The sequence below is a fragment of the Bos grunniens genome, chromosome 26 (genome assembly GCF_055505025.1).
Source record: "Bos grunniens cultivar Pamir isolate PY7600 chromosome 26, Bosgru_T2T1.0, whole genome shotgun sequence".
NCBI lineage: Eukaryota > Metazoa > Chordata > Mammalia > Artiodactyla > Bovidae > Bos > Bos grunniens.
In genome coordinates this window covers 48,816,711-48,841,666 of record NC_141190.1, presented here as the reverse complement: position 1 = coordinate 48,841,666, position 24,956 = coordinate 48,816,711, and the positions used below count along the sequence as shown (strand labels likewise).

General features: G+C 54.3%; 1 protein-coding gene across 9 annotated transcripts in view; it reads right to left on the bottom strand.

The window, feature by feature from the left end:
• Positions 1 to 7,970: 7,970 nt before the first annotated feature.
• The window catches only part of MGMT (O-6-methylguanine-DNA methyltransferase), a 277,222-nt gene continuing 260,236 nt past the window's right edge, over positions 7,971 to 24,956 (bottom strand). For all 9 annotated transcript variants that reach the window (XM_086378112.1, XM_086378109.1, XM_086378107.1 and 6 more), the window contains 2 exons: positions 14,384 to 14,523; positions 7,971 to 8,293 (listed from right to left, as the gene is read on the bottom strand). In XM_086378112.1, the coding sequence (XP_086234238.1) occupies positions 8,084 to 8,293; positions 14,384 to 14,523 (350 nt within the window). In that variant the 3' untranslated portion in view covers positions 7,971 to 8,083. The remainder of the gene's footprint in view (positions 8,294 to 14,383; positions 14,524 to 24,956) is intronic.

Sequence of the window (24,956 nt, the reverse complement as noted above, 5' to 3'; positions counted from 1 at the left end):
GCCGGAATGCTCTGAGCCACTTGCCCAGGGCAGCTGGCTTCTCAGTGGCCACCGCCTGGAATGCCACACCGACGCGGGTTTCTTTGAGTTCACAGACACCCCAACTCCCGTTGTCAGCAACAGGCCAGAAGAGAGGCAACTCCGAGTGCTTCCGGCCTCAGGGACGGGCCTGGAGACCCATGTCAGAGCTGCTCATGGGCTTCGCTCCGAGTGCATCGAGGGGCGAGGGAAGGGAGAGCAGACGGGGCTCTGATTCACTAAACAGAAGACCCCGTGGGGGACAAGTCCTCAGATGAGGGTGCCAAGATCACCCCCCAGGGCTCCTGCAGGGGGCACGTGGGGACCCCACGTCTGCCCCCGAGCACCCTCCATGCCCGGACGCAGGCGAGGGGCTTCCCAGGATACCTCACTGCCGGCTGACCGCCCGAGTATGTGCCGCACAGCCGTTATAGAAGCCGTGTCAGTATCCCTCTGCACCAAGCACCACGGACCGGGGGCTCGAAGCCACAGAAACGTGTGTTCTCATAGCTCTGGAGGCCGGAAGTCCAAGAACTAGGGGCCGCCAGGGCCACACTCCCCAGAGGCTCTAGGGGAGGGTCCCTCCTGCCTCGTCTGGCTCCGGGCACCCTTGGCCCGTGGAGCCTCTGCCTCCATCGTCACGGGGCCTTCTCCCCCAAGGGTGTCCTCCTCTTGCACCTCTGAGACGGATGGAGCCATTAGATCTGGAGCCACACAGACAACCCAGGGAGATCTCCCCGTGGGATTCCTCATGGACGCACATCTGCAAAGATCCTTTTCCCCAAAGGTCAAACGCGCAGGTTCTAGGGGTCTGGTTGTGCACAAGTCCCTCTGGGGCCCTCTTCAACCCACAGCTGCTGCAGGACAACGCAGCCCCTGCAGTGGACAGACAGGGTCTCAGCGCAGCTCCTCACCACCGAGGAGGTGGTGTCTTCCCCTCCGCAGCACCGGGGCTGGCTCCAGGGGCTTCGGAGGAGAGGAGGCTCCAGCCTGCACCGTCCTCCCAGCACATAAGCCAGTGGTGACAGCAGCCGGAGTCCAGAACCAGCGCTACGAGCACGGGCTGAGGGTCTGCAGACACCGTGCTGGGAGCGGAGGCTCTGAGAAGCCCTCAGGAGGCCGGTGGAGAAGAGGAGGCCACTGCCAGCGGTACGCGAGCCCTCAGCGGCCTCGTGGGCTCAGGCCCAACACCCAACGAGCTCCCAGCGCTTCCTTGCGAAAATCTGTTCATCTACATCTGAGACCAATTTGCCTGAAACTACACAATACCTGTCACATCGCTTCCAGGCACAGAAGTCAGATGTTTGCATGGAAAAGTACCGACAGCTACGTACCTCTTGGTGGTGTAATATTTAGACGTGTCATTCTGCATCTCAAAGAAAAGGCAGTTTTTAAATCAATGCGGGTTCTCAGCGTGGCACTCGGCCTGGAGACGGTGCGGGAGGCCTTCTGGCAGGTGAGCAGAGCTGGGCGCCCAGACTGACTGCACGATGCGCTGTCCGGAGGCTCTGGTTGGAGTCACGTGGCAGCCAGATGTGTGCACGGAGTCAGTGAGGGTGTACACCGCCAGGCCTCCGCGGGGGGCGGCAGGGCCTGTGCCGCTCCCGGGTCCCAGGCAGAGGCTGGGGGCCGTGCTCCAACCTTCTTCTCTTCTTGCGGAGACATCTGGGGCCTGCCAGGTACACACACCACCGGGGTTTTTTTCAGTGCCTCTAGATTTAAAATTGCTTTGTACAGCATGTGTGATGAGGTTATGTACGATTTACTCCAACAAAACTACAGATTTCTGAATTGAACGCTGCCTTACGTTTAAAGCTGCCATTTCCCCAGCTGCCCACAGAGCCCTGCGCGGCTGCGCTCACTCACAGGTGCTCCCTGTCCTCATCCAGAGGTTACAGAGTTGGACTGCGGTCACTCCAGGAGGCAGACAGGTGCTGAGGGGCCCTCAGTTGCTGCTCATAAGGCAGCAGAGTAAAGACGAGGTCAGCGCCCCTCTGCTTTTAACCCTCTCCGTGTCACAGGAGTGCCGAGGAGCTGGAGACGGACCCTTTGCCTATGGAGTCCTGGCCACTGTGTGCCGTATCTGGACTGCCACCTTTTCCTCCAATGCTCTTCTTGCCCCTGCCTCTCAGCCTGTCACCACACGTGCCCCGGGAGTAGGCTCTGGGCCAGCATGGGAGGCCCAGGACTGTGGTCACCTTGTGCCTGCTGGAACCTGTCCGGGGTCAGAGAGGGTAGGAGAAAGCCTCTGGCCAGCACTCAGCACCCAGGACTGGTCAGCTGCAGCCGCTTTTAGAAACTGGGTGGGAAAGGCCATGGGGCTGGGGGATTTCTGAATTCCCTGCCACCCCAGGGTTTTCCACACTGGAATCCAGAAGCCAAAGTCCCAACAGAACAGCCCTGAACGGTGTCTCCACATGGAGAACAAGGTTTGGGCTGAATCAGCCCTACCCTCCATCTGCTCTGCGTGTTGGGACTCCACCCAATGCTAGAGGCCGGGGCTGTGGGGGCTGGGCGTGTCCACGCACCCCTCCTGGGCACATTGTGTCACGCGACACCCTGCCGGGCACAGCGACAAACAGGAAGGGGGCTGGAGGCAGCCAGGGGCAGGAGGAGACCCAGGAACTGCAAGGACCCAGCCAGGAGGAGGACCAGGCCACGTCCCACCAGGCAGCCCCCAGGCAGGGGTGGCCGAGCGGGATGCGGAGGATACTGCTGGAGAGTGGTGGGGAGCTGCCACAGGACGCCCCCGAGACACGCGGGAAGGGCCACGCCGGGGTCCCTGGGTTAATGCCGTGTCTCAGCAACAGCCACGGGCAGGGGGCTCTGCCCGGGTCCGGCCCATGCACACGGGGCTCTGCAGCAGAGTATGTGCTCTGCAGCAGAGTATGTGCCTTCTGGGAATCAAAACAGTGAGGAAGCGCAACGAGGGAAGCGCCTGGGAACACACCGGGCTCCGCTCACCCGTCCAGCATCAGGAGGGACTCTGTTCAGGGACAGGATCAGGCGCAGCGTCATGTCTGTTCCCTGGGAGGTTCTCCAAGTTCCCACGAAATTCAACCCTGTGGGGTGGGGGTGGGGGGCTATTTCACTTCCCAAAGAAACACGTCCACAAGACCGGAACCAGAAAGTGAGCGAGTGTGTTCAGGGACGCCAGTCCCTGCCCTGGGGCCCCAGGCGGGAGGCAGCGGGTGCTGGCACTGAGGGCGGCCAGCGTCCTGCTGCGCCAGGCCTGTCATCCCGACTGGCCCTGGGTTGAGTGCCCAGTGGTGGCTGGGCAGGGCCGGCCTTGCCTCCTCTGGGGGGCGTGGGCAGGGGGCGCCACGAGCCATCCCAGTCACGTCTCAGCTTCGGGGAGCATCTGTGCCCAGAGGCCCGGGGACCCAACCTGCTGCTGGAGCCGGCAGCTCGGCCATGTACCTGCTCCCGCGTTTCCTGCCCGAAGTCTCACACCTGCATCCACTTTGCCTTGTCGTCATGGCGATCAAAGCACGCAAAAGCAACGCTTTTTGCTCAGTATCACATGCTGCTTGGTGTTTGGACACTAGTATTTTCTCCAGACGGGTTTTTCTTCATTTAAGTCAACAAACCAGTCTGGGAAGCACACGCTCCTTGTGTTTGGGAACCAAACTACAGTAATGTGTTAACGGGGAGCCTTGAGAGACCGTGGCGTGTGCGTGTGGTGGCCTGAGTGCCAGGGAGGGCCCAGGCTGAGAAATAAGCAAAGCGAGAGGTGAAGCTCCTGCCCTCCATCCCCCATGCTGCAGCCCTGGCCACTCCCAGCCCCCGGCCGGCATCCAGACAGATGTGCCGGCATCCATGCACACACCGGGAAAGCTGGTCAGGGGGCTCCCCAGAGCAGCAGATTCCGGCCCGTCCTGCGTCCCACCACGTCAGAATCCATGATGACCACCGGCAAGGTCCGTCCTGACCACAGCGCCAGTGGCCACCAGAGAGTCCGAGCACCAGTCACCACCCTTCCCAGCGTGGCTGCTCCCAGCAAGCTGCTAGTGGATGGTCTCTGCAGGTGCCAAAGGCACCGAGGCCATGATTTTAGGATTAATCTTAACTGCCGTCCACATGGAATTTGTTCTTAACGGCTTTTTTTCAGAGGAGAAGAAAACATGAATTAGAAACATTGAGAGACTCGTTAACGCCGCCCTTTCTTCCACCGAGGCGCCGTCCACTGCCTGGTGTCTCGTCCTTGTCCTTGTCCGCTCCAGCCCGTCTGCCCAGCAGGGGCCCCTGGAGCTGGCCTGGGTGATGGAGGCCAGACGCTGTCCATCTGTCCACAGCTGGAGCCGCAGGGTCCGAGGACCCTGGGCGGCTGCCCTCAGCCACTTAAGGGATGCGGGTCCTGCAGTTTCTCCAGGCTCCGGGTCTGGCTTTCAACTGCCACCCCACTTCCTTCAGACAGACAGACAGACGAGGCTGCCTGGCAGAGTTCCATTAAACCTCATTGTCTTTCAAACTGATAACAGGTAAAATTGATGTGAACTTCAACTCCCTAAACACAAACTTCAATCAAATGCCCATGAACAAGAAACAAAAAGCCTGCACAGGCCAGAAGAGGCAACTCAGTTCAGTCCTCAGCCAGGACCCCTGCCAGGACAGCAGCGGGAAAACCCAGTGCAGACAAAGCACATGGAGGCCTAAGCGTGTCAGCCCAGAGCCTGCTGCCGAGGGCCCTTCCTGGGAAAGCGTCAGCGGTGGGTGTTTGTGTGTGTCCCGCGCCAAGATAACACGATTATCATTTCCAAGTCCGCCTGTGCACAGCCTGAAACCTCAACAGTACAGGGGCCCGGGGGTGAGCTCCCAGGTGGAGCGCGTGCTGCTCACATGGCCGGGGCTGTGATGGCCCGCCTGCTCCTGCAGTGGCCGGGGCTCCAGCTGGCACCGCTCGTGCCAGGCTGAGCCTGTGGGTGCTGAGGACATGGGGACACATGGCCAGCAGTGCCCACCCACCCCGCCAGAGCTGCACCAGGAGGGCCCCACAGACAAGGGGCTCCCCGCCCACGACTCCCGGGCAGCACCTAAACCCACGGGCTCTGCCGACCTCGCCATCACCCCCCAAGATGTCTCCAGCCACCTGCCTGCATGGCTTTCTCTTACCCTAAAGCTTTAAAGGAGTTTCATCCTGGGATAACATTGCTGTTTATAACAGGTTAAGGAATAAACAATGACATCAGTAATAAACACACCCCCTGGACATGCTTAGCTGCTCCAAAGAGGAGGCGCTGGGTAAGGAGAGCTTGCTGGGTGGAGATGCGAGGCCTGGGCGGGGCGGGCAATCAGACAGATTCGAGCTGGAGATGAGGACGCCTCTAAGCAGTGGTCACGCCGCACCAGGGAACCATGGTATTTTCTGCTGGCTGAGTGGACACCCATTAAAAAAGCTTGATTAAATTACCTCCACGGTGAGCCCATGTTCTTCCTCAGAAACACAGCTGCCTGCACTGGTTCCAGCCTCCTCACTGCACCTTCCTGGTGCCCTCCCAGATCCAGCTCCTCTTTTTTGGGCACCAGGAAGTCAGGCCTGTTGTCCCTTCATCCCTCTGCAGCTCAGGTGTGCAAGCGAGAGGGGCTACGTGATGCTCCCGACCCTGGGGGCGGGGGTGGGGACAGGCCAGCCCTCCGCAGCTCAGCCTCTCATATGGTCAAGGGCAGCCAGTTCATAACAGCTGGTTCTGCAAAAACGAATCTCTTTCTGAACCCTCCATGACCCAGGTCTCCAGGAAGAGCGAGGGTGGTGTGCATGGGCCGCACGGCTGCCTCGCAGGTCTGGGCGCTGGATGGAGGGAACTTGCACACAAGGGGGCCCGGGGCCTGTCCTTGTTTCAGCATCTCTTTTCACTGGGAGAACATTTTTGTGTTTCCCTGTGCCTTTCCCATCTTTGTTTTTGCAAACGCGGTGCTCCTCTAGCCACGGCAGTTCCGGGAGGCCCCTGCGGAGTCTGCTGCCCCTGGAACGGTTTGAGGCCCACCCTTGGGGCGGCTCTGCTGCTGGGACCCGGGAGACTCCGTTTGTGCGTCAGCAAGAGTGGGCGGGGCCCAGATAGGACCCCCTGGGGGTGGGGCCTGGCCCCGGCGGGCTGCCTGATCTGGGACCCTCCCTTGCTGCCCGCTGCTGGGGCACCTGGAGATCACGGTGGGAGGCCCCCTCCCTGAGGGGTCCCCACTCTCCAGGCCCAGGAGCAGCGGGTGTGGGGCCTGGGATGCATCCTGAGGGTCTGACAGCATTGCGGAGAGGTCTGCCCGTCCGCTGGCGACCGGACAGACAGCACGTGCCCTGGGGATTGTCCAGCGCATCCCGTCTTCAAGTCCTTCCTCGAGCAGTGGGGGCCGGGCCTGCCCAGTGCAGCCCAGCACCCTTCAGTGGCGCCCTCCATCAGAAGCACTGACAGCCCCACACCGAGGCCCCAAAGCTGGGAGCTGGGGCTGCAGCCCAGCAGCTGGTTCTGTTCTGGCAGTGGGGTCCTGGGGCTGCAAGTCCCTGGAGCAGAGCTTTTCCTCAGAGAATTCAGAACACAACCGCCCTCACAGCCCCCAGATGTGAAGGGCACCCGGGGCCCCCACTCACCCTCCTGACGTGTCAGATGGGGAGTCACTCACAGCTCCTGAGGCTCACCTAGGGAGCCAGGAGCTTGGGTGGATGGAGCAGGGAGACTCAGGGTCCGTCCACAGAGATCAGACATCTAGGCAGCTCCCTGTAAAGACTCTGGTTCGGCTCTAAAGAAGTCCTGAGGAGGACCAGATCAGAAGACAATGGAGAAATGGTCGTATTTTACTTTTAAGAGAAAAATCCAGAATTAATTTGGCTGATATAAGAAAAGGATGCAAAGAATTGTAGATCGGTGAGAAAAGCCTAGTTAGTGTGAGGTCAGTGGTGAGGTCACACACAAAGTGTACCCAAACCACACACGCCCAGGGTTGTGTCCTCACCCAGTTGTGGACACACACACACACACTCCCAGGGCTGCGCCCTCACCTGGGTGTGGACACACACATCTCAAGCTCTCCTGCTGCTGTTTACACTGTCACAGGTGCCCCGACAAAAACATAGCTTTCTACTGCACAGCCAGGCACCGTTTATCCTCCATCCATCATACGCTCCATTTTATTCATCCACATATAAAGACACAAGCTTCCCTGACGCTTCCTGGATTGGGCTGATAGTGAAGCTAAGACGACACCACGGCACTCACGCCTTAGACAGTGTGCACAGCAGGCACGGGACGTGCCCCTACCTGTACCGTGACCGGAGCTGACCCACCTCGCCAGCGGCCGGACTTCCAGGCTCGGGGTCGTGAGTCAGGAAGGAGAGGCAGGCGTCCCTCTCGCCCTGGGTCCTGAGAGGACTCAGGCCGAGAGTGGCGAGAGACCGGCTGGGCGAGACTCCACTCCTCAGGAGGGGCCATTTCAGGCACCAAGAGCTATTTGTTTTCCCAAAGTATTCTGGCAAGTGGCTATTTTCTATTCCGTTGACGCGACCCCAAACGGATGCACCTTGCATTAGCCTTCGGGCAGCTGGGAAGATAAAGCTGGAGTCTCTGAGTAAGCGTGTCTTTTCAGGGCCGCCCCTGTTCCTTCAGTAGCATAATCCCAGCAGCTTTGGCAGCTGAGAGGATAGGGCAGGCATGGAGCATGCTGCAGGCAGGCCAATTTGCCGAGGATGGACCTGCATGAGGAGGGTCTGGCCGTCTGGGGCCTGGCTGGCCCTGGGTACCACCATGGTGTCTGAGGCAGCCAGCGGTTCCTGGTGGGCACCAGATGCCCCTTCCTTGCAGGGCAGTCATCCTCACGTTTACCAGGCTCCCATTCTCTCACCTCTGATTCAAGAGAATCAGCAAGGGGACAATCACAGTGACAGAAGTGAGCAAGCTACACCCACGGGGGGCAGCCTCTGGGCTCTCTTCATGGTAAATCGTAAAGAAGCAGACACATGACACCTCTGAGACTCTGGCTCCTTTAATGAGACACCCCGCCCTCAGCACCCCCCACCCTCCCTCAGCACCCCCCACCTCCCCAGCACACACCCCATGCCTAGCACACTGCTCACACACACTCAGTCTCGGCCTGCGGGCTGGGAGCTGGCGGTGCTACCCAGGGCCCCGCGCCAGGATCCAGTGGCACGGGAGCCCCCTCCACGGGCTGCTTTCCCGGCGGGCCGGCCCTCGTGGGCCAGCAGCCACTCCTTCACGCCCACTCCTCCGGAGTAGTTGCCCATGGCCCCGCTGCTGCAGACCACTCGATGGCACGGGATGAGGATGGGGATCTGCAAGAGAGCGAGGTGGCTACGTCAGCCTGGCCCCATGCCCACCCCGGCGGCCCCCCAGCCACGTGCAGGCGCCACGTCAGCCTGGCCCCACACCCACCCCGGCGGCCCCCACCCAGCCACGCGCAGGCCCCGTCTCAGCACAAGTTGCCCCTTGGCCTCTGAGTGTCCTGGGTGGGCTGGGGCAGGCCCAAGGTAAATGTGGGGCATCTTCTAGAGCAGGGGTCTCCAGCCTCCGGACACACCCAGGTCTGTGGTCTGTGAGAAAACAGGCCCCACCACACGGGGGAGCGGCAGGTGAAACCAAAACCAACCCCCATCCTATCCTGGGTCCGTGGAAAAACTGTCTTTCACGAAACTTGTTCCTGGTGCCCAAAAGGCTGGGTTCTAGAGAATCCCTTCATGCTAGGATTTGGAAGGACAAAACAGTTTCACTTGGTAAGTGATTTAAAATGTATATGCACAGAACTTAAGAAGACATTCCCAAGTTTAGGTGCCATGCAAAGTTCCCAAGCATTTCCGAGAAGTAAGAGGAAACGCCAGGGAACGCTGTGTTCAGAGGCCACTCTAACTCCAAGGCTGGCTAACCGTGGATGCGGCCCAGGCAGTCCGCACTTGGTTTTGTAAATAAAGGCTCATTGGAGCACAGCTACGCCCACTTGGTACATACTACGTGGCTGCTTTTGCAAAACCGAAAACATTTACTGTCCTGCCCTTTACAGGGATCGCTTGCCAACCCTGCTTTACAGACACCAGTGGACCCGGGGGTCTGCGGGGTGGGGGGGGCTGCTTCTCTCCTTAGCCTCTGATACAGAAAGTTTGAGAAGCTCCACTTCTCATCTGTTCCTATCTGAGAAGCAGTCGCCAGACCCCCCGAATCCCAGGCTGGGATGGACCCTCTGCCCTGGGGCCCTGCCCCCCACCCTTCCTCCCACAGGGTCTTCCCCACCTCCCAAAAAAGCCCTAAGAGGGCAAAGCTGCCCTGCGCCTTTCACATCTGGAGACAAGCGGAGTAGTTAGATGCCTGCCTAAATCAGCAGGGTGACTCCACGGAAAGCAAGGGCACTTCACAAAGAAAGCAGATACAAACACGGAGAACTGCCCGACAGTTGGACAGGCTCTGCCGCTGGGATCCTGGGGGCAACAGCCGGCCAAGTGCTGAGCATCCCTGAGTCGCACCAGGAAACACGGGCCCAGCACCACCTCCTAGAGAGGCTCACCTGCAGCTCACAACGCTGCCACACCAGCCCCAGGGGAGGGGCAGGCCCAGTTCCCAGGAGGCTGGACAGGCAGGCGGGCCTGCACACGAGGTGCAGACGCCCCCAGAACAGGGCTTCCTCCAGCTCCGGCACACCGCTGACTGGTCCGGAGCTGGCCGCATGCACACCTGCAGGAGCGTGAGACCCCACGGAGTGGCCTGGACTGGACGGCAGGGCCCACAGGCGCTGGACGTGACTCTGGCAGGGGCTGTGGCTCCTCTTGCAGCCGCACAGGTGAGTCCCACCTTGCCCCGTGCTCCTCACGGCGACCCCCACCGGAGGGACCCGGCCCGCCCGGCTGCGGCCTCTTCAGCAGGAGGCCCAAGGGGCCCCTGGCAGCCCCACCGGGTCCGTTCCTGGAGGTGAGGGTTGCTGTCTGCACAGGGCTCTGACTGCAGGTGAGGGGGGTGGCGCTCCTGGGCTGGTCTGGCCCCCTTCTACCCCCAAGGGGAGGGTGACTCACTGAGCAACTGTCCTTGGATAAAGGCAGGACCGTGTCTGCCCAGCACCTGCAGAGTCCGGCAGAGGGACCGCCTGCCCGCCGGCACAGGAGTCCTGTCTGGAGAGGGGCAGGCGCAGGAAGCTAGACGCAGGCCTTCAGAGACCCCACATGTGGGGGGCCTCCGCTCAAGGTAACCAGGCGCCTCTGCTCCCCGGGAGGCCGTCTCTGCCCCCACCGGAGGCCTTCACTGCGGGTGGAGCAGGCTGTCACTTGCCGCCACGTGACACACACTCCCCCTGGGGTGCCCGTCTGTTGGTCCCGGGAGGGTGGCTGGGTTCCCGGCCCTGTCCTGTCCTGGACACGCTGCTCAGTAAGGATGCGGCAGGGAGAACATGCCCTCCGTGCAGCCCAGGCCAGACTCCGCAACCTGAGGGCGCAGTGAGCCTCTCGTCCGGGGCCGAAAGCTGCTTGGAGGCCCGCGCTCTGCACGCTGCCCCGGGGGGCCGCAGAGGCAGGGCCCGCAGGTAGCTGTCTGACCTCCCGCGCCTCACAGACCAGCCCTGACTCGGATTCTGGGGAGTCTGGGTTGCCGTGGGAGCACGTGCTGTCTGTGGAGTTCCAGCCCTGCGTGCTGAGGAGGGCTCGGGCTTCCTCTCCTGCACAGCCTGACCAAGCGAGAAGCGGCCACACACTGCTGGGCCTGCCCACAGCACACAACCGGGGGGAACAGGAAACTTCAGGAGCAGAGTGTTTGCTCTGATTGGGGGTTTTTTATCAAATACAGTAGTCACATTAATAATTGCTGGGAGGACACGATTAGATAATACACAATTCAAGTTTTTGACTGATAAGGAGGTAGACACTTAATTCAATTTAGTTTCATAAACATTTAGGCCCCAATTCAATTTTCCTCCCGAACAGCAGACTTCACACACAAGCTCTCCTTCTCTTCCCTCTTGCCCAACGAGCTACGAAACTGCAAGTGTGTAACGCGACTCTCTGTCTGTGCACCACGCAGATAACAGGCTGCCGGCCGGGAATAGCAATTACAGAGAGAGCTATGATCAGTCTTCATCTGTGATGGGAACTGGTGACTGACCAAACACACACGATTCTCACCTCCAGAAGCGGGAACCCTGCTTCTGGTCATGCTAATTTCAGTGACAGGTTCCAGACTGTTAAAATAATGAAACCTGCTAAAATTCACTGTGCCCCTGAGGACATTCCAAGGGATCCATGCCCTCTGTGCCCTCTCCTTTAAAGCCCGTGCCGCATGAAATGTAATTTTTATCAATAACCAAGTAGCTCATAATATCATAGCTGCATTGAAATCTTCATGCTGTGAAATCTAATTCATCCAATACATGAATCCATCACTTACACAGACCCTTTCTCAAATGCTATAAAACTTCCAAACCCATAGATTTGTCTCCAACAAAAATAACACGAAGGGGCCTTTCAATCAATAATGGAATCCCTCTGATTCTGGTGCTGGCTGAGTATTTTCTCCAGCTTTGCCTTTGTTCTTGTGGGTAGCAGCCCACAAGGGAAAGAGCTTGTTTTCACTTGCGGCCTCATCAATACCTAAATCCTGGTGAACAAGTGACACTGAGAAGCTGTAATCAATAGCTCCCTGTGCGTTTTTTTCTTCTGGTCAAATGGTTCAGCCCCACTGACAGCCCTGACACTTAGAACACGATGCTAAATCTTTATCAGCAGCCATCTGGGTGACTGGCAGGACAAGACTCGGGGGGTCATTAAGGCTCACGGCATCTGCGAATAAACGAGCTCCTCAGGAACGCACTTGTTTAGGAAAAGGTGGGGAAACTCTCTGGCAAGTATTGATTGGCTCTGAACTGCATTTAGCAAATTCTGAGGATGAGCAGGAAGGGGCTTTATCAGGCAGGGTGTGTGAGCCCTCGTCAACCTGCCCCACCAGAAGACTGCCGTCCCAGGGCTCGGTCTGGGACAGGGCATTCTGGAGGGCTGCCAAGACATTATACCTGGGCTATTAATCTGTTCATGGAAAATTCTGGAAAAACCAAGGGCCTGGGGTGGGCTGAAACCTCCCCAGCAGCAGACACCACCCCTCAGTCTGTGGGTGAGCAGCCCACGCCTCGAGCACAGGCCATCAGGGGGGCCAGCGTGTCCTCGTTTACTGCCGGACACCACGGAATGGGCACATGGTGAGTGCCAGGGCGTCCTGCAGCTTCTGCGTCCGTCTGCCTGTCACGCTCCTCCTGAACACAGAGATGGCTTCACTGGGTACGTCTCCAGGCCGTGCTCCCTATGCCTACGTGTGTGGCTCTGTGGCTGGACTCTGCCGTCAGCACTGAGAAGGGGGACGTGTCCACCAGATCCAGTCCCTGACTAGGCCCCTTATTCCTTCATATCCCTGGGTCCCCTTAGGACCCCTCAGCCCTCTCTATGGATGACCCGAAGACCTCTGAGCACGGCTGACTCCGCTGAGCTGGCCCAGCTGCAAGGCACGCAGGCTGTCTCCTTCCGGGAGCACCCCAGCTCTTCTGAGCCACCCCTGGAGGCATCTACTGGGTCCTCTGCAACTTTCTCGTCAGGCTGGGGTTCCTGTGTGAGGCCAGGCAGTGCCCTGCGACAGAGGGATGCCCAGGGCAAGGCCAGAGGCTCACGGCTGCCGCGCCACCCTTGTCACGGGACGGCACCACCATGAGGGGCCACGGTGCGGGCACAATCCTCCCCGTGTCCTCAGGCCACCTGGGCATGCGCCCACGGGGATGTCAGGACAGGGACTGCACGGACAGAAGCGTCTCAGGCCCCGTGAGAGCCTGCTTTACAGATGTTAAGGGCTGGGCCAGAGTTGAGCATAGACAGTCACAGAGATTAAAAGTAGGAGAAGGCAGTCCTGCTGCCTGCAGGACAATACAGGTTTCTGAGTGCTGCCTTACGCGGTCGCCAGCAGCCACAGCCTGGCCACTTCAGAGAGTGGGAACTGCGGGTGTCACGAGGGGCAGGTGTGGGCTGCTGTGCACGTCAGTGAGCGGGGCTGCACACGGCGTGGGGGCAGGCAGTTCTGGGACGAAAGGCCAGCCTCAGGGAGGGGAGCAGAAGGACCAAGCATCCCCAGGGCGTGAATGGAGTGCGGACAGACAGGAGAATTTCTACACAGCTCAGTGACCCTGGGAGGCAGGAAGCGGGCACCTCCTGAGCTCACCCAGAGGCCCTGAGTGGACACACAGCACGGGGCCAAGTCAAACTGTCCAACAGGGTGACCTGGGAGAAGGCGGGGGCCTTCCAGAGGGGAGGAGCTGCGTCAGCGTCACTGGGAAACCTCAACAGTTACCCCTGGAAACTGATCCAGGGCCATCCACATGTGCCATGCAAACGGGGCCTGCAGCCCGTGGAGGCGGCGTGTGTGAACGACACCCTGGGACGCCGTGATGGAAGCACAAGGGGTGCAGACACGACACTGCCCCGCTCCCCCGCCTCTGCCGCGCGGAGCTCGCGACCCGGGAGGCGGCGGTGCTGTCATCCGCCGCGTGCTGCTCCCGACAATCTGGGGTGTTTAACATGGATGCAGACTCTTCTCCAGGCAGACAAGCACTGTAACAGCCCACGCACACCCACAGGAGCCGCCCCTGCACCAGCAGTGGTGCGATTCTGTGTGGAAGGCCGAGTGGCCGCCCTCCTGAGACACTGGCCCTGCCCCGGGGGCTGCCAGCTGAGGGGAGGGGGCTGCGGGCCGTGCCAGGCAAACCCGCCTCTCCCCGGAGAGCATGGACAGAAACCGTATTGAAAACACACAGCAAAGCCACAGGGATGTTTTAAGAACTGGGTCCATCTGATGGAGTAACTCCCCACCCCACGATGTGACCATCTGTTGGCTTTTCCTTATTGGATGGCACTCTCCCACCATGTTACAGAGTCCCTACAGCTTCAGGGAGAGACCGTCCTGGGGTGATGGCACCCAGGTCTGCAGAGACCCTCCTAGGGTGATGGCGCCCGGGTCTGGAGAGGCCATCCCTGACTGACAGCACCCGGGTCTGGAGAGAGCGTCCTGGGGCGACGGCGCCCGGGTCTGCTGGGCACCGCAGACCAATGACACCGGGGACGTTCCAGGGCCCCGTGCGGTAGTGTGAGGGCTCCCAGAGGCCGAGCTGCTGTGTGGACGGGGTGCCCTTCCCATCCCCTGCAGGGTCCTCAGGTGAGTGTGGCCTTGGCCAGGCCCCTGCCACAGCCTTCCGAGACTGGACGGCCCCCTTCCAGAGGCCCCGACATGAACACCTCCTCTCCTCCCCAACAGCCCGGTTGCCTCTGACACTCGCCTGAATCAAAGGACCCTCAGACCCTGAGCGCGGTGCCCCAGTGCCCTGCTGACTGCGGCCGGGCTGACCCCCGCAGCCACACACTCACAGGGTTGCTCCTCATGGCTCCTCCCACGGCCCGCGCTGCTCTGGGGTTGCCCGCCAGGGCTGCTAATTGCTGGTAAGAAACCGTTTCTCCGAATTTCACAAGCGTCAGCAGCTTCCATAACACCTGTCTGGTGAATGACTCTGAAAGGGAGAAAGCAAATGACGTTATTGGGACAAACGGCTCCAACAGCTAAGATACAAACAGCTGCCAGCCCTGAAAGAGAAAACGCAACAGCGTACACAGAGGTGTGACTTAATTAAAACCCAGCTCCGCACGGGGTCCTGTCACCACGTCACCGACGAGAGGACGCGCGGGAGGCGAGCCGAGGGCGGGCCGGCACCTCCGCAGGCCCTGCCAGCGGGCAGCACAGACGGCCCGCCCTCCCACCTCCCCGGAGCTCCACGTGGGCCTGCAGCACGCTCTCCTGGGGCCCGCGCGGGTGTGGATCGCACACAGCTCACTTCACAAGCACAGAAGGCCCTGCGTGCACACCAACTTTGGAAGCTTTGTACTGCTTGTTCAGTCCTGACTCCAGCTGGGACGCAGAAGGAAAAGGAGGCCGTGGGCTGGATCACGGTCTGATGCTAGCTTAGCCGTCCACACCCGAGCGCGAGCAGGCTTAGGATGCCATACAACGCGGTCCATGAGGCTGGTGGTGACCTTGGCTCCAGGCATCCGTAAGGAGCAGAGCTGCAAAGATAAAACAGCCTTACCCCCGTTTTAATGAGCAGCCACATCAAGCTGCTGCAGGGGTGAAGAAGAGGACACAGGACAGCCTCTCCCTCTGCTGCAGGCCGAGCGTGCTTCCGGGTGTGCAGGGTGCTGCAGAGGAGCTGGGCATGGGCCGGGCCGTCTCAGTCGAGGCCTCTCATCTTTCCCCAAAAGACGCGTGTCCGCGAGCATGGGACAGGGAGCTGCCCAGCAACCCCCCGCCCCGCCACCTCCCCCAAGGCGAGGGCAGGAGCGCCCGACACAGCAAAAAAGGGAAGGATTCCACGGGCAGTTCCTGGGTCCAGAACAGCACTAATTACACTTCACGCCAAGCTGGCCAAGTGCGATTTGGTTCTTAAAGGAAACACACCCTTACACGCGTGTTAAATAATAAAAATCACTTCTTAACTGAAGGGAATGATAATCACTTCACTGGGAAAAAAATCTGTTTAGTCTTTATTATAACATTAAGCAAATTAAACATCAGCATAATCCAGGTGATACTAGAAAAGGGTCAGCAAAGAAATTGACTTTGTTGTTCATTAATTTACATGGATTAGCAGAGGGCAGAAAGATAGCGAATGTGCTCTAGTTTTTTATGATATAATTTCAAACTCTACACCATTTGTGGCAGGAGGGTGACTTTGGGGTTAATCAGACTGATTTGTCCTTTTAATTGCTTTCTATTCAAAGAAAATTCATTAGATAATGTTCTCTTCAAAATTCATGAATCAATTTAACTGAAGAAACCACATTAACAGCTTTGGGTTCATTAGCACATGCGGTTGTGTGACTAGCTGATTGCTGCGAGGGTTTCCTTAGGCAAACAGACTTTGTTTACTGTGATTTCTTTAGAAAGCATTTTGAAACCAAACTGTTCATCATCATTATCGTCACCACTGTTGTGCCTAACTTAAAAAGAAAAGGAAGGAAAAAGAAAAGCAGGGCAGCTTGGTGGTATCTTGGAGAAAAAGAGGTTTCAGGGACAGCTGTCTTGAAAAAGACACAATAAAAGCAGCCCGAGTCAATACCGCAAGACGCCAAGGCCAGATCCCAGCCTTCCTCCGAGAGCAGAGCTGCCGGCTCCAGCTTCCCTGCTCTGGCCCGGGGAGAGGGTGCTGCCCAGGCTGTCCCGAGAGCAGCCTGGGACCTACTGAACCAGCAGGGACAGTGAGGGGTGTGTGCGCAGGGGACTGGAGACAGCAGCTCTGAGGAGCCATGTCCGCTCCTCCGCCCTCATGGAGTACCAGCCCCAGCGCTGCTCTGACAGGTTACCGCCAAGTCACAGAGCACCTCTCCTTCCAAGGGCAGAAGCATCGTATAATGAAACAATTACAAGCCCATGTGTGAGCACGGAGTTTATCAAACATTTTTGGCTTTGTCATCAATTTTTCACAGGCAACCATTTCTCATCTTGTACATGCCCGGCGATATCTTAGGACAAACAGCTGAAAAAAATGCAGTATTTTGCAATCAAGCACATCATTTTTGTTACCTGGAACTCAATCCACCCCGTAGGGAGCAAATGCATTAATTAGTCTTAAGCAGCTCTCAGAGTCAATGCCTTTGCTCTGGACCTGTGCAAAAATCAGACTTGAGCCCCACTTCTCCAAAAAGGAGGGGCAACTGTGAGCTGTTGAATATCATTCTGAAATGTAGTAAAAAAATCTGCTCATAAAAATGAACATAAGGTGGAAAACACATTCTCTTGAAGGTGTTCAGTTCAGTCGCTCAGTCGTGTGTGACTCTTTGTGACCCCATGAACCGCAGGCCTCCCTGTCCACCACCAACTCCCGGAGTTCACCCAAACTCATGTCTGTTGAGTCAGTGATACCATCCAGCCATCTCATCCTCCGTCATTCCCTTCTCCTGCCCTCAATCTTTCCCAACATCAGGGTCTTTCCAATGAGTCAGCTCTTCGCATCAGGTGGCCAAAGTATTGGAGTTTCAGCTTCAACATCAGTCCTTCCAATGAACACCCAGGACTGATCTCCTTTAGGATGGACTGGTTGGATCTCCGTGCAGTCCAAGGGACTCAAGAGTCTTGGTGAGGTGACCATATAAATCTTTAGCGGTGGGACCATTACTTCAGGTGGCCCTAAGGACTGATGCTGAAGCTCCAACACTTTGTCCACCTGACACGAAGAACTGACTCACTAGAGAAGCCCCTGATGCTGGGAAAGTGTGAAGGCAGGAGGAGAACAAGATGACAGAGGATGAGATGGGTGGATGGCATCACCGACACAATGGACATGAACTTGGGCAAACTCTGGGAGGCGGGGAGGGACAGGGAAGCCTGGCGTGCTGTAGTCCATGGGGTCGCAAAGAGCTGGACACAACCTGGAGACTGACCAGCAGCAGCAGCAACCACTGAACCACCGCCTTTCTCTCCTGTGAAGGTCCCCACGGGGGGCAGGCCGCGGCCTCCACAGGCCACACTCCGGGTGCTCCTCTCCCTTGCCCTCTCCAGCCTGCTCTGGAACTCAGGTGGGGTCGAGACTGCTTCTTAGCTCTCCCTTATCCTAAGGACCTGGTCATTTCCATTTCAGCCTGGGTGGCTATTCAGACCCGCCCACTATAACCACCTAAACCTGGTGAAGACTGTTTTCTAAACCCTCTCTCTTCCTGGGCTGCTGCATAGGACTTCGTGGGTCAGGCTGCTGACAACACTGCATGCCTGTGGGATGCCCTGCCATAGCACTGAACCTGGTGTCCACGCCTGGGTCATGGCCGCCTGCCAGGTTTACGACTTTCCAAGGGCTCTCCAGGCCTGGCCTTCTCTGGCCTCTGGCACAGAGGGAGCCCATAACACCCTGGAGTGAGCACCAGGTTCTGATCAGGCGAATCCAGCACAGTTCTCACACCACATGCTCTTCAAGAGCATATCGGCTAACGTGACCTGATGCTGTCTCAGTATCAAAGCAGCCAGACGACCTTCCCAGGAAGGAGCCCAGGAGGGAGGCCATGAGAGCAAAGGGATGGGTGAGCACACGCTACTGAGTGCCTCCCTGAAGCCAGGGCACAGAGCGCAGGGCCATGGGGAGGAAAGGCTGGGGAAGAAGAACTGGAAGACGCGCTGTGATAAGGTGCCTGCTTACCACTTCTAATTCAGAAATCCCCAGCCAGGACTGGCTGTGGGCGTCCCAGGTGGCACTAGTGGTACAGAACCTGCCTGCCAACGCAGGAGACTCCAGAGATGCAGGTTCAATCCCCGGGTGGACAAGATGCCCTGAAGGAGGAAACGGCAGCCCACTCTTCTTGCCTGGAGAATCCCATGGATAGAGGAGCCTGGTGGGCTATAGTCCGGTGGGGGGGGTCACACAGTCAGACAAGACTGACAGGACTTTGCACGCACCCAGGACGGACTGCGGCCTGGACCCTGGAGGTGGCGTCAGTTCAGACGGAGCCCAGGAGCCCTCGCTGCCTTGAGAGGGGGAAGCCCCCCCAGGGCTACTGTCTTGAACTCTTTGGGCCCCAGGCAACCCTGCAGTGTGTGCTGGGGGTGGCAATGGTCGGGGCGGCAGGTGCTGAGAGCTCTGAGGAGAAACACCCTTTCTGAAGGGAAGGGCTGTGGGCCCAAAGGTGGCTGGGCCCCTGCGTTCTCCATCTCTCCTGCTGCCCGGCCCCAGAGGCCTGTGCGGTTGCAGGAGTGTGTGGGAGAGGACCAGGGAGGCTGTGGAGGAAGAGGGACTGGGAAACCACACCAGACCTGGAGCTGTGCGGGTGGATCCAATGCGAAACGCAAGACTGAGAACGGAGGGAAGGCTGAGCCCCTGCTGTGGTCCCGGGGGCAGCCCTGAGGAGACCGCGGAGGCTGCAGGGCGCAGACACCAAGAGCGCAGCCACAGGAGCCTGGCCAGGACTCAGGGGCTGCATCCAGCCAGGTCAAGGGTCTCGTCAACACGAACATCGGCGTTACCCACAGGACTCACATGAGACTCAGGGCCTCAGAACATCTATTCAAAATGAGCAGGTTACAAGGTCCAGAACATTCAGCATATGAAGAGTCAGGAAATCCTCAGCCTTCCTGGGAAAAGAAAATCATCAACTGTAATGGCCAAGAAGACATGGAAGTCAGACTCTCCTGACAACCTCTGCCCCGCCAAGCTTTGTGAGGTGTAATTAACAAAACTGTGCGACACCCAAACTACATGCGACAACCTGAGAAACCGCAGCTGAGGACAGCTGTACAGGATCTGTGGTAAGAACGCTGTGTGAAGGGAGAACACCCTTGGAGCAAGTGAAAATAGAGTTTCTAAAAAAATGAAAATTACGAAGAAAAATCAGAGAATGTAGAACTGAAACATACAATATGCAAAAAGGAAGAACTGCACGGCATGGGCTTCTAGGCAGACTGGAGACGCCCGACGCAGAGTCGCCCGGCCTGAAGACGAGTCAGCAGAAATGGCCAACCCGAGAGGCAGGAAAGAACGCCAAAAGCGAACGACAGTATCCAAAGCAGCCTGGGGGACGCGCTGGAAAAGCCAGAAGGCCTCACACGCGTGTTACTGGAGTGCCAGAAGGAGAGAAAGCAAAGTGTGGGGTGGAGAAAAAATTCAAAGAAATAACAGCTAAAAATTGCCCAGATTTAGCAAAAGATACACAACCATAGATTTAAAAGAAGCTCAGCCATGTGCAAAGGGACAATCCCAAAGAAATCCACTCCCAAACCCATCAAGATGAAGCTGCTGAAATCTAAGGATGAAGATAGAAATCTGGAAAACAAGGAAAAATGGCATATTATTTGTGGGGAAACAATGTTTGAATGACTGTAGAATTCTTACAGAAACTGCAGAGATCAGAAGGAAGCAAAATGGCAGTTTTTAAAGTGCTGAGAGAAAAGAACCATCAACTCAGAATTCTATATCTCGTTTTGAAAAAAAAAATCCTTCAAGGGTGAAGTTAAAATAAAGACATTTTTAGATCAAAAAAACCTAGAGATAAGGCACTGCCAACAGACCTAAAAAGCTACAGGAAGCCCTTCAAGTAAGAAGCAAAACAATACCACAGGGAAGTGTGGAGCATCAGGAATAAAAGCAGAACCAGAGAAGTGGTGACTATTTGGCTAAACACCACAGATCCTCCTTCTGTCGAGTTCCTCAAAATGCGTTTAACGACTGAAAGAAGACCATGACGTCAACAGAGAAGACGGCAGTGTGTGCAGGTGAGAACCGTCAGCGGAGCTGAGAGGGCTCCGTGGCGGTGGGGCTTCTACGCTCCACGCTGAGGTGGTGAGACGCCGACTCCAGCTAGACTGCGACAGTGACGCGTGTGAGGTATTATAGTCCCTGAAGCAACCACCAGAAAACTGGTAAGAGATGATACAGTGAAAAAGAGATGGCGAACTAAAAAATGCTGAACTATTCCAAAGGAAGGAGAGAAAGGGGAACGAAAAATGAAAACAGAGGGAAAAGACAGAAAACAGATAATATTATGTGATAATAAAATAATAAAATGTAAGAAATTAGATAGCAATAAAGTGAAATAAGTGTCTGACATACCAACCCTAAGCGTTTATGTACCTTAACAACAGGGTTCAAATGCATGAAGCAAAAGCTGACGAAAATGAAACGATAATTGGTTAAATCCACAATTATGCTTGAAGACTTCACTACTCCTCTCTTGTAACTGACAGAAATATCTGACAGAAAATCAAGGATGCGGGAAAAAAAAAAACACCGTCAACCAACTTGTCTTAACTCTATAGAACGCTCAGTAACAGAGTTCTTTGGAAATACACATGGAGCACTAGTCAAGATGTAGCGCATCCTGGGTCACAAAACAAACATTAACACATTTAAAACAGCTGAAATCAGACAAATGATTTTCTCTGATCATAATGGAAAAGTGAAAAGGAAAATCTCCAAATATTTGAAGAGTAAATAAGCTATTTCTAAATAATCTATGAGCCACAGAAGAAATCCTAAGGAAAAGAAAACAAAACTGAGCTGAATGAAACGGAAAATACACACATCACAGACTATGGGACACAGCTAAAGCAATATTTAGAGGGATATTTATAGTATTAAATGCATATTTTAGAAAAAAGGTCTCAAATTAATGACAGTATAAAACACAACAATAATGAGTTGAGTTGATCAGTCATGTCCAGCTCTGCGACCCTATGGTCCGACCAGGCTCCTCCGTCCGTGGGATTCTCCAGGCAAGAGCACTGGAGTGGGCGGCCATGCCCTCCTCCAGGGGCTTCTCGACCCAGGGACTGAACCTGGGTCTCCTGCACTGCAGGCGGATTCTCTACCATCTGAGCCACCAGGGCAGCCCATAACAATAATAAGCTTCCAATTTAAGAAACCAGAAAAAGAAAACAAAAATAATCCGAAAGAAGAAGGAAAGGAATAATGAAGGTGACGACAGAAACCAGTGAAACTGAAAACAGAAAGTGACAGAGTGAAACACATGATGCCAAAGCCGGGCTCTCTGAGAAGGTAACTGATACATTTCTAGCAAGACTCATTAAAAACCCCTATCAACATAAGAAGTTAAAGAGGGGATGTTACTACTGACCTCACAGACACTGAATTCATAGTTTAAAATCTTCTGAAATCATAGGGCCAGATAATTTCACCAGAAAATTCTATCAAACATTTAAAAGAATAGATCAAATCAGCATAATTTTTTCAGAATAATAGAGAAGGGAACAATTCCTAAGGCATTTTATGAGGCTGTAATTATCCAAATACCAAAATCAAAGAAGCTGAAAGGCACAGATCACGATCTCTCATGGACACATATGCAAAAATTCTCAACAGGTACTTGCAAATCAAATCGAGAAATATATCATAAACAAGATATTAAAATTCAGTGGAGTTTGTCCTAGGAATGGAGGGCTGATTCAATATTTGAAAAAATTAATCTCTTATAAAGCTACATTAATCAAGATAGGATGTATTGGTGAAAAAAATACATATATCAATGCAACAGAATTAGAAGAACAAAGGCCAAGTCCATGGAAGAAGGATAATCCTTCCAAAAACCGGTGCTTGAACAACTGGGCAGCCACACACAAAATATGAATCTAGACAGACCCTGTATCTTCTACAGAAGCTGACTCAAAGTGGGCCACAGGCCTAAATCGAAGAGGCGAAACTATGAAAACCTCCATGAAAGGGAAAAAGTGGGTAAGCTGAACTTTATCATAAGTAGTTTTTGCTCTGTGAAAAATGCTGTTAAGATACCTTACAGATAAGGAACAAGCTGAAAGAAAAATTTGCAAGATATATTTGATAAAGGACTTGTATACAGAATACACAAAGACTTCTTAGAAGCTCAACACGAAAATGACCCAATTATAAAGTGGATAAGGGTTTAACTTGGGCCTCGCATGAGTGGCGCCAGGGAGGGGGTCTTCTGTCTTGGGAAGACCCCCTGGTGGAGGGCAGGGCAACCCACTCCCGGATTCTTGCCTGGAGAATCCCATGGACAGAGGAGCCTGGCGAGCTATATATATAGTTTATGGGGTTGCAAAGAGTTGGACAAGACTGAGCAATTAAGCACAAGAATTTAATAGACACCTCCTCACCAAAAAAGATATACAGGTGACAAATAAGCATCTGAAAAGATGTTGAACATCATTTGTCATTAGGGAGTTACAGGTTAAAATAAGAAGATACAATTAGATACTATTAGAATGGCTAAAAACCAACCAACCAAACAAAAAAACCTCAACAGTACTGACTGCTGGTGAGGATGAGGGATATTCAGTCACTGCTGATGGAAATGCAAAGCAGAACAACTATTCTGGAAGAAAGTTCGCTAATTTCTTACTTATAAAGCTAAATAGGAGCTTACCACATGAATGAGTGACTGCATTCCTAGGTATTTATACTCAACAGACTGGAAAACTTATGTCCACACAAAAACCCGCACAAGGATGTTTACAGCAGCTTTATTTACCTACTGCCGAAAGCTGGAAGCGACCAGGATGCCCTTTTATAAACAAACTAGGGAACATCCATACAGTGGAGTATTATGCAGTCATGTAAATACTGACCTTTCAAGTCACAAAAAGACATGAAGGAATATTAAAGGTACACTGCTAAGTGAAAAAAATTTTTTTGAAAAGGCTACATGCTGTATGACTCCAACGAGGTGACATTCTGGACATTTTGTAAAAGGAATGTATATATAGGGACATACATGAAATGTATACAAATTAACAGCAACAAAATATTTAAGAGACTGGAGGATCCCAGGACAGAGTGTAGGTGGTAAGGAGAATCTAACCATATTACAAATGTATGCACAACTCCACTGAAGTGTGTGGGAGGAAAAACAGTGACCCAAGCAACTTTGGAAAAAAGTGGAGTCTATGAGACTAAGGCAAAAGGAACTGCACTGTACACTGTACTCTGGCTGACAGGGCTGCTTCCCAAGGAAGTACAGGATAAAAACCCCAATACTGCGATACAGTATACTGGGCTCAAATAACTAAGGAGATGGATGGCAGAAGATGGGAGCCGGTTTCTCACTGATGGAAGAGGAGCGTACAGATAAGCAAGGGGAGGCGGCTAGGATGATCCAGGTAATAATGGATTAGAAATCTATGTAGATTTGAGTATGAACTAATGTTTAGAAGACGTGGGTGGGTTCGATCTCTGGGTTGGGAAGATCCCCTGGAGAAGGGAAAGGCTACCCACTCCAGTATTCTGGCCTGGAGAATTCCATGGACTAAGTGCATGGTGTTGCAAAGAGTCGGACACGACTGAGTGACTTTCACTCTACCTTAATATTGGTAGAGGTCAAAAAAAAAAAACATAAAAAAGAAAAAAAAAAACATAAAAAAAAATATTGGTAGAGGTCAATGCCAACCTCAACAGTGTTAAATCATGATGATAGTATGGACCCTTGACATGATTTCATGAAAATGGCAGTTTACCTCTGTGGTTTTCCTCCTCTAACTCCATAGCTCCAGTCTATGATGAGAAAAGCATCATATAAATTCTAATATGACATTCTACAAAATTTCTGACAAGTACTCTAGAAAACTGCAAAGGTCATCTTAGACAAGGAAAATCTTGAGAAAATGTCAAAGCTAAGAGAAATCTAAGGAGATGTAATGACCAAATCTAATACGGTATCCTAAATTGGTTCCTGAAACAGAAGGACATTAGGTTAAACCTAACGCAATCTGCATAAAATATGAACTTTAGTTAAGTAAGATATCGACACTGGTTCATTGTATTAACAAGTGTATCAGTAATACAAGAGGTCAATTATAGGGCAAAATAGATGTGGGTACAATAGATGTGGACTCTCTGTACTAACTCAATTATTATTATTGTGGTTTTTTTTTGGTAAATCTAAAACTGTTCTAAAAAATAAAGTCTACTTAAAATGAACTAATATGAGCCACCATATTAACAGCCTAATGAAGAAAAAGACATAATGATTAATATTAATCATGGTAGGAAAAAAATTTAAGAAGTTTCAACATACATTCATGACGACATCTCCCAGCCACCCTGGAACAACCCGATAAAGATAATGACAAAAGCCTGAAGTTCCTACCGTGCTTGCCTGTGAGAAGATGAATGGTTTGCCCTCAAGATTGAGAAGCAGCAGGACGTCCGCTCCTGCTCAACACCACAGTGGGAGCTTTAGCCGTTACAACAAGACAAGAAAATAAATACATTTTGGAAGGAAAGAAAACTGTTCCCATTTATAGGCAATATGATTTGTTCATGGGAAAACACTTAAGAAACTATCAAAACAAACAAATATGCCAACAACAAAACCAGCTTTGAACTAACAGGCGAATACAGCAGGGTCGCCAGGTACAAGGTCAACACAAGAGGCAGTCACAGTTCTGTTACTGGTAACAGCTCCAACCAAACTGAAACAC